This window comes from Numida meleagris, chromosome 5, assembly GCF_002078875.1.
Source record: "Numida meleagris isolate 19003 breed g44 Domestic line chromosome 5, NumMel1.0, whole genome shotgun sequence".
NCBI lineage: Eukaryota > Metazoa > Chordata > Aves > Galliformes > Numididae > Numida > Numida meleagris.
This window is the reverse complement of record NC_034413.1, coordinates 38,770,443-38,789,005: the sequence shown is the minus strand read 5'-3', so window position 1 is coordinate 38,789,005 and position 18,563 is coordinate 38,770,443. Positions and strand designations below refer to the sequence as shown.

The window sequence follows — 18,563 nt, the reverse complement described above, 5'->3', positions numbered from 1 at the left end:
GAAAACCAGTCCTGTTGAGCTTTGTGCTTGGTGTTTACTGTTGGTGTTGATGTCACCTCCTTTTTCCATCTCCAAGAAGAAGAACCAGTAGAGAGTCCGATGGCTGTGGAAGTGAAACCTGCTGCTCTTCCTGGGACGCAACTGGGGAAAGAGCATGGGCCCTCTGAGCCTTCAGAGCAGGCCAAGGGCCTCGGTGAGGGTCAGCCGGATTCTGGTTCAGAGGCCACAGTGTGTCGCGAAGACAAAATACCAAGTGTGGCATCCAGCAGGGAGAGCGTAACAGTTGTGGGTGAAATGCCTCTGAAAGACACATCCCCTTCCTTGGCTGCGGAAGGTGTGTCCTCCATAGGATTGCATGTGTTTGCTGCCAGTGAATCTTCCAGCTTTCTCCAGTGCTTTTCAAGGCTGCTTCATTTCCCGTTCTTTCCATTTATTAGTATGACTGCTCTTGTTATTATGCTTGAAGAGTGTGTAGCAGATACTATGATTGCATAGGTGCTGTATGACAACATGGTTTCCCACCACTGCAGCTGATTCCTATTTTTTACTTTGCCATGATACAAGTGCTTTGCAGCTAAGCTGATTCCTCTGCGCAAGCCTTTTTCCCCCCATCTCAGATGTGTTTGCCAGTCACATTGCTAATGTTTGTATATTTTTTTCTTTTTGGTGCAGAGATTCATCTGCTTTTCTTTCAAAAAGTAGATTTAATGAATTTAACTATGACATAAAGAGGCTTAAACTGTAGAAATGTTTTCATTTGCAGTGTGCTGTATTTTTGTGTGTGTGTGCTTCTGTGCATTCTGGTTTAGCTTCCCTAAAGCTATTGCTTCGTATGTCATATCCTTGCCATTCATTGCAGTCCACCCCTTCTCCCCTAATCATTGCAAAAACTCTCATTTTTTTGCGTGTCTTACCTTATTACAAAGGTTTAACCTGACCGGAGTGCCCTGCTTAGACAAAGCCCCATCAGTTGCACTGGGATATTTGCCTTCTTCATGAAGTTTAGGATGGGGTGCATAGCATGAAGTTCTGATCTACTTACTGTGGCGAAGTATTTACTCCAAGCAATTGTCTTTCAGTAATGAGAACTAGGCTTCAAGATTGTACTTTAATGGCATTTCTCATCAATCATTGCAGCAAGGTGTAAAGACACATTGCATGGAGTAGTGACATACCCATTCACTACCTGGCAAAGAAGTGCTGCATCTGGGAAGCTGACTTTCTGTCAGGCCCACCTAAAGAAAATTAAATTCCCTTGGCAGTTAGAATATCTTTAGATGTCATTGGTGTTGTTCATTGGTGCTAGAGTAAAAGGCGCAATAAGATACGTAAGAAAAATCAGTATCTAGTTAATTCATTTCTCTGAAAGAAGAGTGGCGTCAGCTCAGTGGCCTTGTTTCTAAGATACTTCATAAGGTCTGCAAGTCACCAAATGTAAAAACATAAAGGATTAAAAAGGACTGTAGATGTAGAATTCTGGTTTCTTTCTACCTGCAAAAGGTAGAATGACAGTAGCTTTTTTAACTATTTGCAAAAATGTAAAGAATGACCAATAGTTTGATATTAGTTGTTCTGAAAAATTCTTATTCATCTGAGTCAGAAAATGGCTCCGTGGACGTTAAATTGGATATAAAGAGATTTAGATTTGGCCCAGTGGTTGCTGTAATAAGTTTTAGAAGGAAAAACTTGTAAATCTTTATTTACTAGTGCAGAAGGTATTCTGCAGTATTTCTTTTTTTTTTTCCGTATGATAGGAATCATCATTTTCCAAAGGATATCAAAAAAGAACATCATATTTATGGTTAACAGAGCATTTCTAAAAATTACTTAACTAGGTAGTACCCCAAACAAATATAGTGGCATGTTGTAAGCGTTTTAAATTAAAACTTACTAATTTTAAAAGTTTTAAATTAATTAGGGCTGTGCTACAGTCATTGAAACATGGCTGGTATTCAGTTACAGCTGAAGATGGCTGGCCTTGTTGAAGACCTCTGAGATCTGGCACTATTAATAGCTCTGCTGCTGATTTACACAGGTCAGTTTCATGGCAGCAGTGAGATTTTTTCATTTGTCAAGGGATACATGTCAAAAGTTGGTGCAGCTAGAACAATAGCCTCTGCTGACACTAAAGACACCTCTTGTATGTATTACTTCTCTAGTTTTAGGCCACACGTAGATGAAAAAGGTAAAATAAATACAGAAACGTGTTTGTTCTAAATGTAAGCAACACACGAAAATCCTGTTGATTAGACCTAATCTTACAGAACTTAGAAAAGCAAAACTAACATAAGCCTCAGAGTCCAGCAAAAATTACCAGTGAAGTGAGAATTATTTCTGGTTTTGTTTTCGTATACAAACTGTGAAGATGAAGTCATCACATGAAATGATCTCTGTTCAGTTGCCACATACATACTTGTGTACAAGTCACATTTTCACTACAAAACATCATATATTGAAAGGAAACTAGGATTTAATGCTTTAAAGCAGATTTCTGTGTGGATAGCCTTGCTGCATGTTTGCATATTTCTCCCTCTCCATCATTCATACCAAGATGTTGTATACTCCACATGACTGCCTGCCTGTAAGTGCTTTAAATAATTTTATTATAAAACCCAAACAAACTACTTCAGATTTAATTGCAGCCACGAAGATGGAATTCCGTGTCCAGGAGGGCACATGCCCTTTTACAACAGAACCATTAGACACAAAGCGACAGGAATCTGGAAAAGACAGTAAGACTGAGCAACCTAAACACGATGCCTTAGTTCCACAGCCAGCAAAAACAGAGGCTACAGATAAAAAGGATTCACTGAGCAAAGACAAAGAAAAAATGCCTTCACCTCTATCAGAACAGATCTTGGAAACTGATTCACAGAAGAAATTGGAAGCCAGTTTTGCAGAGCCTCCTGCCAAACTTCCTGTTTCTCAAGTACAAAAGGACTTGCCATCTGAATCACCTAAAGGGAGCAAAACAGAAGAAAGGACTGCAGATAAGCCCTCATCATCCAACCAAGTTATATCTGTGACATTTAAAGACGACCTTAAAGATATCCAAGATCTTGCCATCAGCCATGATGGAAGTTCTCTGTTGCCATCAGAACCCAAGACAGAAGCAGCCAAAAGCGAACTGTCTTCAGGCCCATCTCCTGCTACCCCCCAGGGTCTTCCCCTCAAAGATAGTGCCATAACAAAACTGGAACCCGCTGACCAACTGTTTGCCAAAGATCTCACTAAAGATGAACAGATCCATAGAGGCATGACCCTGACTCTGCAAGAAGTCTCAGCAGTAACTATAGATAGCCTGAAAACACCAAGCACCCAGAAAATCCCTGCTTGGGGGCAGGAAAAGGACATGACCAAGGATGAGACTGATGAGGAAGAAAGGTATGACTTCTATGATAAAGGGGAGGCTCGAATATTAGACGATGGTAAATTTACCACAAAACCTGAAGTTAAGACACTTTGCCAAGACAAAGCAGACTTCCCAAAAGATGGTGAAACTAAAATGTCTGATCTTTTCAAGGCAGAAAAAGAAATGGACCAAAGTGGGCTCCAAGCAACAATAGATATGAAAAAAGACATGCAGCCAAGCACAGAGGTATCCCCAGGCGAATTAAGCCATGTACTGACCCCTGAGAAAACAACCGAGCACCCCGATACCCCACAGTTACCCCAAATAACAGAGAAGACTCCTGAGGCATCAAGTTCAACCACTGATAAGACTCCTACTCCAGAACCTTCTCAAGAGAAAGATGTTAAAAAAGAAACCAAGGAGGATAAAGAATGTGTTTCAGCTACTCATCAAATGAAAGCAGAAGTGGATCGATCAGGAATGTCCAAGTATTTTGAAACCTCTGCACTGAAAGAGGAAGCCTTCAAAGCAGACACTCTAAAACAAGGCAGTGATTACTATGAGCTAAGTGACACTAAAGAGAGTGCATATGAGACTTACCAGGCAGATCGTCTAATACCTGAAGACAAAGAGGAAGAGGAGGAAGAATTACAGATGGAATTGGATCAGCAGCAGGGTATACCTGCTCATGAAATAGGGTACAGTACCCTGGCTCAGAGCTACACACCAGACAAATCTGAAGAACCAAGTTCCCCAACAGAAAGAATGTTCACTATTGACCCCAAAGTCTATGGGGATAAGCGAGAGCTCCACAGCAAAAATAAAGACGACCTAACTCTGAGCAGGAGCCTGGGACTTGGGGGGAGATCTGCAATTGAGCAGAGAAGTATGTCTATTAACCTGCCCATGTCCTGCCTGGATTCTATAGCTCTGGGATTTAGCTTTGGCCGTGCACATGATCTTTCTCCCCTTGCATCAGATATTCTAACTAACACTAGTGGGAGTATGGATGAAGGTGATGACTACTTGCCAGCAACCACACCAGCAATGGAGAGGGCCCCTTGCTTCCCCATTGATAGCAGAGAAGAAGATGAGCACATTGAAGAAGAAAAAGCAATGACAGAAGAAAAAGTCCAGCCTGAGACCTTGGTTGAATCGCCTTTCCCAGCCAAAGACTATTACAAAAATGGGGCTGTCTTGGCTCCTGACCTGCCTGAAATGTTAGACTTAGCAGGGACAAGATCTAGAGTAGCATCTGTGAGTGCAGATGCTGAGGTGGCACAAAAGAAGTCAATTCCTTCTGATGCTGGTGTGGAAGACAGCAGCACAGCCCTGCCATCTGTGACAGATGAAAACCACGTAACTCTAAAAGCTGAAAGCCAGCTAGAAGACTTGGGCTACTGTGTTTTCAATAAGTATACAGTCCCGCTTCCTTCTCCAGTACAGGACAGTGAGAATTTAACAAGTGAAACCTGTCCCTTTTATGAAGGCACAGATGAAAAATTGAGACGCAGCCTAGCTCCTGACCTGTCTTTAATAGAAGTGAAGCTAGCAGCAGCTGAAAAATCCAAAGAAGAATTCCTCGGTGAAAAAGACTTAGTGCAGCATGCAACTGGTGAATCTTTTCTGGTGAGGGACTTCGAGCAGGAGAAAAAAGAGAAGCTTGATACTGTCCTGGAAAAAAGTGAAGATCAAGTTGACTCTAAAGAGGGCTATCGTGTTAAAGGCTCAGAGTCAGAGAAGACAAGACCTGAGGCAATCTTAGAAATGAAAGAGGAAAGTGTGTCTGATAAAGTTCACGTACTCGATGATAGCACATATGACAGATTATTAGCTACAGAGGTAACAGCAGAAAGAGGTGCTGTTTCTTTCTTGATGGAGAAGGAGAAGACTCTCAGTGTTGTTCCTGAAATAGCTGAGGTAGAAGCTCCAATAAAACCAGATTACAATGCCATAAAGCATGATATGGAAGTGGCTGCAAGGAGAGCTGACCAAGAATATCAGAGTCAGTTAGATAGTAAGATCAGTGAGGTTGTTTCTCTCCCTTCAGGAAAGGACAAAGTCCCTGTTAAAAAAGCAGAGCCTGAACCCATAGAAACACAACAGAAAGACCAGATCATCTTGTCCAGAGAAGCAAAGGATGCAGATCTTTCCAAGACCGAGCCTAGTTATGTGAAGGACAACGCCAAACTGTCTGAAACAGAAATTAAGGAAAAAGTAACTAAGCCCGACCTGGTACATCAAGAAGCAGTTGATAAAGAAGAATCTTATGAATCTAGTGGAGAACATGATCAAACCCAAGAAAGTTTGAACGGAGAACCCTTGAAACAAGAGGATATCAAAGGAGAAGCTCCAAAACCTTCTGTGTCTGAGGAAGAGGTGCCTACACAGTTGCCAGCAAAGGAGCCTTCAGTGGAGCTCCTCCTTCCAAAAGCTGAGCCTCCCCAAGAAGAGCCTCTTGAGATTCAGATGGAGAGCATTCCCCAGCCTCCAGAGGAAACTGAAAACATTCCTGATACAGTTGTGAAACCTACAGAAGTCCAAACATTGCTGCCATCTGAAGTGACAGCTGACGCCACAAAAAGAGAAGAATACGAGGAAGAAAAGGTAGAAGGTAGACAAGAAGAGAAAGAAGAGGATAAACAGCATCTTATATCAGAAATACCACCAGAAATGGACGTTGGGAAACCTGCTGATGAAGAATTGCTAGCCAGGGTTTGCCCAGAAGCACTACCTGAGCTGAAAGGCATTATTGAATCAGTTGTGACAGTAGAGGATGACTTTATTACAGTGGTGCAGACAACAGTTGATGAGGGCGAATCTGCTTCTCACAGTGTACGTTTTGCTGCTACCCAGCAGGAAGACATCGAAGCAGTGGACTCCCAGGCTGAAGAGGAGCTAGAGATTGAGGAAGTGGTTGACATTCAAGCTGAGCCAAGGGAGGGCTCCCCAGAAGCTCCTGCTTCACCTGAAAGAGAAGAAATCTTGCTCACTGACTACAAAACAGAGACGTGTGATGATTACAAAGATGAAACAACAGTTGATGACTCCATCATGGACACAGACAGTCTCTGGGCAGATACTCAAGGTGTGCATTACCCTTTTTGTTTTGTGTGTTTAATATTTTTGCTTCCAAATCATAATGATCAAAAAACAAAATTATTGTAACTGTAATAGTAATTTCAGCATGTTTCAAAGAATGGTAGAATAGCCATTTTTTATTTTTATTAATCCATCTGCTCGGTCTTCAACTATTTTTACCCTGCATACACTGCAGTATTGTTAACATTTGTTACTAATCTTTTGTTTGTTGTTACAATTTGCTCTGATCCTACAGATGATGATAGGAGCATCATGACTGAACAGTTAGAGACTGTTCCTAAAGAGGAGAAGGCAGAGAGAGAATTGCGAAGATCATCTCTCGATAAGCATAAAAAAGAGAAACCTTTTAAAACTGGGAGAGGCAGGATTTCTACTCCTGAAAGGAAAATAGCTAAAAAGGAACCTAGCACACTCTCCAGAGATGAAGTGAGAAGGAAAAAAGGTTCATTTAACACTCCCTATTACTATCTATCTATCTATTATTTTTTGTGTGCTGTTGTGCAGTTTTGTTAGGTTACTCTGTTGTAGTTGATGTGCACCTTAACACTATTATGTGTGGTGCTATTTAATGAGACATAGTACAATTATGTGAAAAGCCATGTGCAAGGCTCACTGCTCCACCAGTCCCATTCCACAGATTTCTGGGTAGCACATCTGAGATGAATGCATCAGTGCTGCCTCTCTTCCAACTTAGGTTTGATCACCTCAGTAGAAGCAATACTTAGAGTTGCAGTTGTGGAGCAGTGGGCCTGCTGCTTGATATATTGTTGTATGAAACTTTGCTATTTTTTTCCTGATTATGTGTTTTTGTGTTTTCTTGTCCATAGCAGTGTATAAGAAAGCTGAACTTGCTAAAAAAACTGAAGTTCAGGCCCATTCTCCCTCCAGGAAAATCATTTTAAAACCTGCTATCAAATATACTAGACCAACTCATCTCTCCTGTGTTAAACGGAAGCAGACAGGTGACTGCATTCTGTTCAGTTCTGCAATGTGGCTGGCAAACATAGACTTTTTTTTTTAAATCTCATGGCTGTAGCAGCTTTTCTCTTTTTTTTTTTTAGTTATTATTGCTCCAAGACTATCTTCACAAATAGTATTGCTTTTTTCATTTTTTTGTATCATTTTTTTTTCTTTCCTGGTATTTGTTTATTTAAAGGAGGCCATGATCATGTGTGCTTGTCATTGCTTGGACCTCCAAGTGCTGTGGTTGTAACTTGGCATCATGCTTATAGTGTGTTGTTGTAGGAATCTCTGCTCATCATTTTCTTCTTTTTTTTCCTTCTTTTTTTTTATTATGCCTTTTTTTCTGGTGGGAAAATGTTGACAGCTTAAACCATGGTATGCATTTCCATTATTTTGCTTTACTCTCCTGCATAATAAGAAGTGTTTCAGACATATTTTGTTGATTGATGTTATCTGCATTTACACTTCCCACTCTGTTACTGATGTTTATGCTGTACAGTCGAAATCCACAGGGGGAATCCAGCTACATGCAGCATGAAGCCGTGAGAGAAGAAATCTGGCCTCACACTGCGATTGCATTCCAAGCAAAAATTAATATTTGGTAGAGGAAAGTGAATTAAAGTTTAATATAGATTGAAACAACTCTTCTTGCTATACGTTTTACGATTTACAGAAGTTACAACTTCTTGTATTCTTGCAAAAGAGCTGGGGGAGGATTCAATAAGTGTTGGAAATGGGGAGTTGATTCTTCATGTCACAAAAAACATGTTGGCTTTGTAGCATTCTAACTTCGTCTGCACTTCTGCAGCTATGTGGTCAGTGCTGTCTTGCCCTCTGATACTCTAACTCTCCTGAACTATTCTGGCCTAGCAGCATCTCGCAGACCTGAGTCATTCTGGTAGACTTGCGTAAGGAAATCTGCTCAGTGCCTTGAATATGTGCTGCCTGGCAACAGTCAGAGCTTTTTTCTTTCCTTCTCACTCTTAATAAGTAGTGAAGCAGATGTATTAGTTGAAGTGAAAAATGTAATACAAGAATGACCTCTCAGTGCATTTAAATACAGAGATAGAGAGCAACCAAAAAGATGGACTCAGATTGATCTTAAAATTCAGTGATGTTGATTTGGGTTGAACTATGAGGTTTGGGCTCTAAAGCCAAATAGTTTGAACTACACCTCAAAGTGAACAAAAATATCTGTAAAAATGTTTCACCGTACTCACTGTTGCTGGAAAACTTGGTTATCCCTTATTTTCTTCTGCCTCCCCTCTTTATACTTAATAAGGGGAGTTGAAGAGATGACACGTGCAAGTTTATCATATAGCACTGCACACCAAGAGTGCAGGTTGCCATATGTTAACGTATATATCCCTGAGCCTAAGCCAGTCATCCAGTTCTTTCCAGGATCAGGAAATTAGAGGGACATTGTTTCAATCACGTTTTTCTTTTACGTAAAATACAGCACTATTTTTTGAAGCCAGTTTCAACTGTTAGCATGTCCTGTTTGGAATGGTCCTCTCAGCTTTTTAGATACCTGGCCAATGGAGCCCCACCAGAATACTGTAGTCTGTGCAACTTTAAGTAAATTCCACTTGGTTAAAACCTCAATGTTGCCTTTTCTGCGTCTTCAAAATGAAACACGTCCAGTCATAAGATGCAAGAGTCTACAACAGGAAGTTAGTATTTGCTTAGATTTTCTACATAGTGAGCCAGGAAATTAAGTCACTCCGTTCCTCTCAATAACAGAAAAAAAAAATTCCCATGTCACTGTGAGGTAAGTGCTGACAAATACTGGTAATGTATACTGCCATATTTTCAAAGGAAGGACTGCTGTTTGAGATTTGTCTTTAACATTTGAATAAGAAACTGTGTGGCGAACGCCAAGGAAAGAGTAGTGAAATCTCTGCCATGACTGGTGTAGTTAAGGGAGGGAAACCCCACTCTGACTCATGCTTTGTGACTGTGAGTTGCTGCTGCCGTTGTGCCATCAGAGGAGTGGTTATGGGGCAAGGCCAGGCCAGCTGCTTGGCTATGAGCAGGAGTCAGTACGCGATACGCTTCTGTTCCAAGTCTTCATTTCTGCTGTCCTTTGAGAGGTAAAACATGCTTGTTGTGTACTTAAACTGCTAGCGGACATATAGAGATCTTTTGTTCAGATGGAGAAGTTGCAGTGCGATCAGGTAAGTCAGCAGGACCAGCACAGCTGTGTTTTCCACTTCAAAGTGGTGGCTGATTAGGTTTCAATACCAAAGGAAGGAGGAAGGATATTATTTGTGATTATTTAGAAGAGATGCAAAACAGACCAAAGCCAGCAGTAACAGATCGGGTAAAATGTGATACTGAAGGGCTGTGCTGTACTTAACCACCGGTACAAATCCAGAAGTATAGTATGTAGCTATATATTCTTTTCCTCGTCATAGATTTTCTTTCCTACTCATTCAGTCTAGGAAAAAAACATGGAGGTTATTATAAGAGGACCCAGCTACTGAGTGGGAAGTGTGGCAGGAAACCAGAGGTCCCCTTGCCATGCCTAGGAACTGCATGGGGAGAGGAGAAAATCGAATGTCTCCATCCTGTACAGTGTGTTAGGGCTGGTGTAACGGTTGGCAGACAATTCGGATTACTACTACAGGATGTCATGTGTGTCCACTGTCCTGCTTCTGCACTTAATAAGAACCATTATGGCACAGATGCCATAGGATTTCACATCTAGATAGTTTTTATGCAGGAAATTACTTCTAGAACAGCATAATTAGGGTGAAACTAATAGCCTGCTTTCTGAAAAGTTTCCCCATTTCACAGTTTTGTAAGGATGGAATCCTACTCAGAGAGAAAAATCTTAAGTCATACTGCATCAGAGAAAGGAATTAATATACTTGATGTCCCAGTTGTGAAGTCTGAGAGCTTGGTTGAGCCATGACACGCTGACTTTAGTGACCCAACTGGGATGGTAATTCACCAGACAATCTCTCTCTTTCCAACTGGAATTTTGGCTAATATTTTAAATAGTGGTGATTTCAGTGTCCCTTATTTTTAAATTTTCATTAGTGGATTAATTAAAGGAGCCTGATTTTTATGGGACAGTTGTTCAGTACTCTCTGAAGATCAGGGTGTTAAGATATCTTAGGATGAACCTTCAGAACTAGAGCCTGTTCTAGTTGGTCTTAGAACTTTTCACTGTGGTTCTTAGATTGCCAGGGACATGAATACAAAAGCTGGATTTCTTTGACATACATGAAGTACAATTTTACCTCAAGTAAAATGAATATAAGACATTTTTAGGATGAGCACATTTCTGCATACAGTTCACTGAGACTTATTCACAAGATAATTGTTTTGCACTGTAGTTCCAAGGTATGTGACTGTTCTAACAAGTATTCTAAATGGAAATGCTTATTATTACTGTTATTTTTAACCATCAAGTCTTTCTTTGGGTCTCTCAGCAGCAGTTGGTGAAACAAACCAGGCTCCTGGTGTATTTAAACAAGCAAAGGAAAAACTCTCAGTGAGTAAAATCATCTTACTGTCTTTCTTAATAATCCCCCTTTGTGCTCATTTCAGATCATTTTGTGTTAATTCGGTACTTCATTTTTCCATTTAGAATCTGTTTGCCATATTCATTATTTATTTAAAGGGTAATTAAAATCATCTTTCCTGAATAACAGTACCAACTAGCTCTGAATTACAGTCCCAGGTAGTACATGATGACAGTTTGCAGATTTATATGGGGCACACATGCTCCAACTGCAGGAACTGGATGTTGTTCAGCATTTTGAGCCAGGTCATCCTCTGAGATAATCTGTGTCCCTCGAGCCTTTCCACAGTACCCAACTCATACTGACACCTTGCTTGATTACTACGTAGGCAGAAACCCTCCTCCAGGACTCACTTGATATATTCTGGTACACTGCTAACTTATCCATGCATTCTGTGCCAGTCATACCTGTGTAGAAATGTGTGGCCAGTAGCATTTTATATATAAATAGGAGCTTTCTATTTGACTATTTCGTGGACTGTTAATTTCTGTGTTTTAATCTGACAATTACATGTCCTGTCTTCAGCTGCTCTGCAGCCTGTACTGCTCCCTGCATCTACTTCTCTTCTGTTGAGTTTCCTTTAGCAAATACTGCAGTGCCTCTCTGTCCTGCTCCCATATTGACCCTACACTCTTCTTGTCCTACCACTCCAAAATCCCCAGGAAACCAACCTTCTTTCACTATCCCTTATGGAAATCTTTTTTACACAACACTGACGCGTGCTAATTTACACCTGCAGCACAAAACTTTGTCATTGTTTGCCATCATTCACAGTGCATCAGTTCCTTAAGATTATCCTATATTTCCTAATATATTCCATGACTGATTTGTTTCACTTATCTAACCAGATTGTCAATTCTTTGGGAAGCTGTCTTAGAAGTGCTGCATATTGCTTATTAACCATAAGAAATGATTAATGTTGATAGCAGCATAACTGATTGGAGGCTATGAAGGAGTGGTGAAATTTAGAATCCATGACTAAATTCAAGTCTAGGATTTCATGTGATTTTAGAGGTCTGACTCATTTCAGCTTATAACTAGGAAACTACTAGAACTTTACTAGTTTCTGTAAGAAATATCTAGATAGGCTTTGAGTCTTAGTCAACATTTACTCTCTTTTCTCAGGGGGATGATAAACACTTACCCAAAGAAGTCAATACTAGCACATTTTCAGATTCTTCTGTGTTCTTGGAGGGCTTTAAGGACAAGCACAACAAAACCATTCTCTGAAATGATCTGCTTTCTGGGCACCTTTCTTATCCCTGTCTTTTACTTTATGGCAAATATCAGAGGTCTAGTCCCTGCTCACCTTTTCTCCCTGTTGCTTCCCTACTCTGATTACCATCTTCACCCCTCAGGACGTTTTCTGTTTTATGCCTTCTCTTCACATCTGCTTTTTTAAAGTCTTCTCCTTTTTTATCGTTGTTGTTTCTTCCTGATTTTCAGCTTGTCATTCAGGTGCGGCCTTTTCCTCTCTGCTGGTAATATTAGATTATCCAACCCAGTCAGTTTGTTATCTAACTCAAACTGCACTTTTCATACTACTTTGCAGAAGAAACTCAGGAAAGACTACACAGTTCCATCTGCTGGAAAGAGCTGTATACCTGTGTTAGCGAGATACTGGCCATGCCTTAGGAGGGCCTCTGAACTAAATTGAGATTTATGCATCCCAGCTTCAGCAATCCCTGAATTACTGGGTCTTGATCAAGGTTACATAGGTCTATCTCCTGTGGACAGCTGGCACGTCCAGCAGTATGAATTATAGCAGTCATTAAAGGTAATGTATTACTAGAGTAATGAGAATAGCTCTCTGGGTAAAGCACAGGCAGGGATTGAAGCATTTGGTTTCTTTGCTTGCTCTACCAGTCTTGAGCATGTCACCAAAATCCATTTGGACCAAACTGTGCTACTGTTACTGATGCTAAAAAGTGCCTTGCCCGCTAAATAACAGCGAGGGGATCCAGACTGGTAATCCCAAAGCAATGTATTAGTTCAGGGTCACACATTTTCCCCAGCTGTTCCACTGAAAGATCTCGGTTTCAATGAAAGAACAGAGATCTAAAACTTTGCCCGTCAGAACTGCATAATCACCATTACTAGACACAGGAAAATAATTAATTCAGCTTGGCATTTTATTTTGGTCCACGTTGCATGTGTTTTCCTTTTGTCCAGCTTCATGTTGTGTTTTCTTTTGTTTTCTTGTGACTAGACTGCCTCTTTGTCAAAGATTCCTGCCTCAAAGTCTAGAGCAAAGTCATTGCTTCCTCCAAGACCCAGCTCAGCTTGCTCATTAACTGCTAAAAGGGCCACTTTTCTCGATACAGACAGTTATTATGTACGGCCCTCCTCAGCAGGCCCAAGAGACTGCTTGCCCTACTCAAAATCAGATGCTAAGGTAAGGTAGCAGAGTTGGTAGAGAGAGTTAGCTTGGAGATGTGTAGGTAAATTATGTGGATCACATTCTCTCCCCACTGCGTCTGAGTAATTATCTGTGAAGTTTACATGGGATTAATTACACCCAGTGGCAGAAAAATTGATTACCAGGCTAGAAGATTTGTGCTACAAAATGAATAAATACAAAGCAACTTCTCCAGAGGAAACATAAGCAAAATAAATAATTAGCAGGACATGTCTTCTTCCTGTTGATGGTATGGATGTTACTTCATTGACTGCTAAGAATTTATACCCATTTTGCACACAGCTAAGTGGCAAAAGCAGCAGTATTAATTTATCCTCCAGGAAAAGTTTTTAAAAAGGGATTTTCAACCAGTTAATACTCTCTGAAAACAAATTTAGTCCCCAGGTAGAAGGGTGCAGTTCTTATCACCTGTAACAAGGGCAGAAGCCAAATTCTCTATTAATGGGACCGTGCTGAAGAAGTTGCAGTTCATTCTAGCTTCCCCATGTTTACTTTTCACTTGCATTGCAAATCCATCTGATGCTGGGTTGGTGACTATTACATCATATAAAAGCTGTTTTCACCATGCTTAGTGTGTCTCATACTGTTTGGGACCATTGTTATATTTAATCATCATCAAATCATACATCACCTAATAATATGGTGTGCAGTGCACCTATATTGCAGTTACTTTGCAGGTGAATTCCCATCAGAATTTCACACCTGAGCAGCAGCATTCTTCTACTTCTGGTTTGTACTAAAAAAAACACCAACCAAACCTTGTTCCTTATTAAGAACCAGACGTGGAACCTGTCCATGTTTAGATCTAGGAGTATCTGCATCTGTATTAAGTAGCTCAGAAGCTTTTGTGTTGGTGAAAATGATATCTATGATGGCTTCACAGGGATTAGTTCATAATCCAATAGTCCACAAGCATCCTCTGCAGACACTGAGAAATACAGCTTTGATTTCAGTAGGAGTAAAATCAGCCACTGATACATGCTTGGTCAAATCCATAGGAAAAGAAAGGTTTTGCCTGCCGCGGAGGGAAGGTTTATCTTGAAGAAGCCATAGCTTCAGTGAGATTGGCAGAATACCACGTTTGTGGAACTTGTAGGGAACTCTCTCTCCAAGAACAAAGTTCTGTCCACCGTGAGCACCAGAGTCAGTCCTCTCCTGCTGAGTGTTTTCATGCAGTAAAGAAGCACCAAGGAGCTAATCAGAGTATGGGAAGCAGCTAGATCCTCACAGCTTCCTGCGTTAGTAAACTGGGTCTGTAGGATGAGCTTCCCCTCTGTATATAGGTTGAGAGAGATCACAATCCAGAGTGTGATGTTTAGAAAACTAAAACTTCCTTTTTTATTTTGCTGCTATTAGGATGGAGTAAGCAAGAGTCCTGAAAAGCGTTCCTCTTTACCAAGACCTTCCTCCATCCTTCCTCCACGAAGAGCTGTATCAGGAGACCGAGACAGAGAGGAGAACTCTCTCTCCCTTACAACATCCCTTTCTTCTTCAGTACGACGGACCACCCGTAAGTTTTTTTGCATATTAGTCCTCTCCTACTGCTGTGGGTGTCTTCCACAGCAAAAATGAGACAACATAAAGAGGACAATACAAAATATTCTAAGAGATCTTGGAAAAGTGAATCTAATAGTTAAGGTCATTGATTTGTTGTTTCATAGCAGTGATGTCCCTGTGCTCTACTCTAGTCCTAGGGTAAAAGCCCCCTCAAATGAGAAATGTGGAGAAGTTAGCTAGTAGAGTGACTCACTGGGAAGAGCTAGGATAGTAAACTAGCAAGGTCCTTTTATGAGGACTCATTCTATCAATTCACAGGCTGAAAGAAACTCCAAGGCAAAAAAAAAAAATAAAAAAAAATACTGCCACAACTTTTACCAAGAATTGGTTTTGGCCTAGACGTCAGAAACTGGATGTGACTCCCTGCTCTGCAGTAGGCATTCCTCTGGCTTTGGAAATCAATTTCTTCCCTTTATAAGAGAGCCTATGGGAAGTAGATAATTAAATTCAATTAAAAAAAAAAAAGCCCTTTGAAATTCTTGAGGGATGCCCTAAGGGTAAAACAGAGGCCCTCTGTATGCAGAGTGACCTCGACCTGGCACAGCAGCTCATTCTGCCAACTAGGAGCAAGAGGTTGTCTGGTATTTGCCAGTGTTGTGGAGGGCTGAAGAATGAGAAATAAAAATACCAAAGCTGCAGAGAGCTGGAAAAAAAAAAGAGTTCCCTTTCTATCTCATTCATTATAGTAAGAAGATTCTGGTTAGGGTTGGTTGGGAAAGAATGAAATCATTCAGGGAAACTGGAGGTGAAAGTGGAGTACGTTTGATGTATCTGATGAGTCATGCACTGCAGAGAGTTTTTCCTGGACACCAGGAGCAGCAGTGCATTGGGTTTATTCCATCACCATGAAATAAACCGAATGATTAATGAATCATATGGAATTCTGATTAATCTCACTGCTCTGGAGAGGCCCACTGGATTTGTAATTTTTGATCATTTTAAAGGTGGAAACACATATGCAACAATTCAGTGTTGGGGTTCCCAGGCTTTTGGGGTTGGTTTGTTTTTTCTTTCCCTGGGTAGTCTCAGCAAAGCCTTGCTCTAAACAGCTTATGGAGATATCTCGGCTTCTGTTCATTTGCCCTTGAGAGTTACCAGCAGAGCTGGCAGCAGAAAGTGCAATGCCACTAATAAACCAATTCTTGCCCTCAGCGAAAAGGATGAGTAATGGCATTAACAGGGCAATGGAGCTGCTACAAAATGTTACAGTATTTATTTATTTTTTAACTTGCATGCAGATGTCAATAGACCGTGACTTTTGATTCTTCTGTAATTGCTTTTTTTCAATGTACTACTGAAGAATAGCAATTGAACATGAGGGACATCTGCCTGACCACACAACAGAGCTATGACTTGTTCATCAGCTGAGTGCTTGCCTAGGATTCAGCTGAAGAGACTAGATTACCACAAGTTGTATGTGAACAGAGCAGCCAGGCATTCAGAGCCTAGAGTTTCAAGATTACAGAGTTTTCACCACCCTCATTTAACCCCAAACCTATTGAAACTGATGACAACATTCTTACTGGTGAGTCAGACTGTCAGACCAAGTCCTGAAGTTTAGATTCAGATGGCGCTTCAGTCCTTTTCCGAAGAGGGAATTTTGTGTGTTGGTATTGTGCCTTTTATAATGGGCTTTGCAGGAAGCGCAGGCACTGTGGGCAGCATGTCTGTACTGCAGCATGGAGAGCTCAATCACTAGGTGGGTTATTTATCAGCTCAGCCACACATGACAAGGTAACTCCCTGCAGGGTTGATTAGCAAAGGAGACACAGAGACAGACATCCAGTCTGCTGTTACAGCTCTAGCTGACAGCCATCTCAGAGCTCTATCTTGCGTGGCAGACAGGGTAGTACAGGGAAGTATAGAAGGAAGAAGAGCTTGTATTTCTGGGGTGTAATTCTGTTTTTTTCTTGCATATAGGATCAGAACCAATTCGTAGCAGAACAGGAAAAAGTGGAACTTCTACTCCCACTACTCCTGGCTCCACTGCCATTACTCCAGGGACACCACCAAGCTATTCTTCCCGTACACCAGGCACTCCAGGGACACCCAGCTACTCTAGAACCCCACACACTCCTGGAACCCCCAAATCTGCCATACTGGTACCTACTGAGAAAAAAGTTGCCATAATTCGCACTCCTCCCAAATCTCCAGCAACTCCGAAGCAGCTCCGAGTTATTAACCAGCCTCTACCTGACCTCAAGAATGTCAGGTCCAAAATTGGATCAACAGATAACATCAAATACCAACCTAAAGGGGGGCAGGTAAGGATTTCAGTCCTTTTTTCATCCGTATGTGATTTAACCTCACCTTTTGGATTGGTATGGGACAGGAGCCATTTTAAGTTTCCTTTTAAATGCTACTTCTATTGTCACTGCCATCTACACTGGTTGTTTAAGTGATGTTAAATTGCAGTGGTCAGGACTGTATTCAGAAAATTAGCTTGGAAAATTACCACCAGAAAACTATAGCAGTATTTCACTGAGATCAGGGGAGAAGTTTCAAACAAGAGTTTGCACACTGTGCCATAGATACATTTCAGTGTGACTCTCAGCAGTTGTTGCTTCCTTAGTATTCAACAGCACCAGAAAATTAAGGAGGTTTGCTTTAATTCATGCAAGTTCAGATTCAACCTAGACAGATGTTAGCAGGATTGCACAGCACCATGACCTTTCCCTGTGTCATTTTGCATGACATGTGCACTGTGTTGGATGATGTAAATGAACTGCAGCCTCCAACCTGGTAAATCCACCCCAAGGTAAAGATGATGGGAGTGGATAACTTTTCATTCCACCTACTTCAGGGTTGGAATAAGCAGGCACAGGTCTCGTATAAACTGGAGAAGACATATACATTAAGAAAAGATGAATGTGTAAGAAGGCAAACCAGCATTTTCTGTTCTCACTGTCTGAAAGCATAATAATTCAGAGAGGTTTTGATGCAATTAAAAGTTGAAAAATGAGAGAATGGTTCATACCTTGCACAGTTACACCTTGAAGCATATTATTGTAAAGATTGCTCTCAGCTGAAGACTGATCATGTGTGTAGGATAATAAAATCCCTTGTTACTACAGACAGAACTTACCAAATGTTGAAAAGGACAGAAAGCATGTAGGCTTTTAAGGTAAGGAAGAGGTTTTGGAGACTGAGAAAAGACAGAGAATAGCATAAATCTTCCTATGTTGTTTATGCCTTCCCTTAAAGAGTATCTGTTTCATGTCCTACCAAACACAGCTATGGCCACAGCTGGAATAGTCTTCTCTCATTTTGGGGCAATGCAGAATTGGTATCATTCATAGCATTAAAAAAATTATGTCCAGGAAAGCAACCTTTCTGCTTGGAAGAACATGTATTCTAGTGTATGGGAACTGCTGAGTCATGGCCTGAACCACTGATTGAGCACCTGGAGGAAAGACCCAGTCAGCCCTGGGAGCACAGGTGAAGGCCAGGCTCCACCCCTCTTAGGCCTTATTTAAGGGCTGTCTGCCCCTGAGGAAGGATCTCTTCCTGGAGATCCCTCCTTGGTGGGAGCCTTTTCCTGTGAGCCCCAAATCTTCCGATCCGGGTGAGCGCTGTATTTTCCTTCCACCTTTTGTAACGCTATTTCCATCGCGTTAGTCCTTCTGATCGCTACATC

The 18,563-nt window shown here is 41.1% G+C and overlaps 1 protein-coding gene across 24 annotated transcripts in view; it reads left to right on the top strand.

Annotated features, from left to right (window-relative positions):
* The window catches only part of MAP2 (microtubule associated protein 2), a 202,091-nt gene that overhangs the window by 168,230 nt on the left and 15,298 nt on the right, over positions 1–18,563 (top strand). For 11 of the 24 annotated variants that reach the window (XM_021398337.1, XM_021398335.1, XM_021398332.1 and 8 more), the window contains 8 exons: positions 77–334; positions 2,643–6,440; positions 6,690–6,896; positions 7,282–7,416; positions 10,858–10,919; positions 13,160–13,345; positions 14,726–14,879; positions 16,847–17,190. In XM_021398337.1, coding sequence (XP_021254012.1) covers positions 77–334; positions 2,643–6,440; positions 6,690–6,896; positions 7,282–7,416; positions 10,858–10,919; positions 13,160–13,345; positions 14,726–14,879; positions 16,847–17,190 — 5,144 coding nt within the window. The remainder of the gene's footprint in view (positions 1–76; positions 335–2,642; positions 6,441–6,689; positions 6,897–7,281; positions 7,417–10,857; positions 10,920–13,159; positions 13,346–14,725; positions 14,880–16,846; positions 17,191–18,563) is intronic. The other 13 variants (XM_021398345.1, XM_021398344.1, XM_021398346.1 and 10 more) reach the window with 9 other exon arrangements.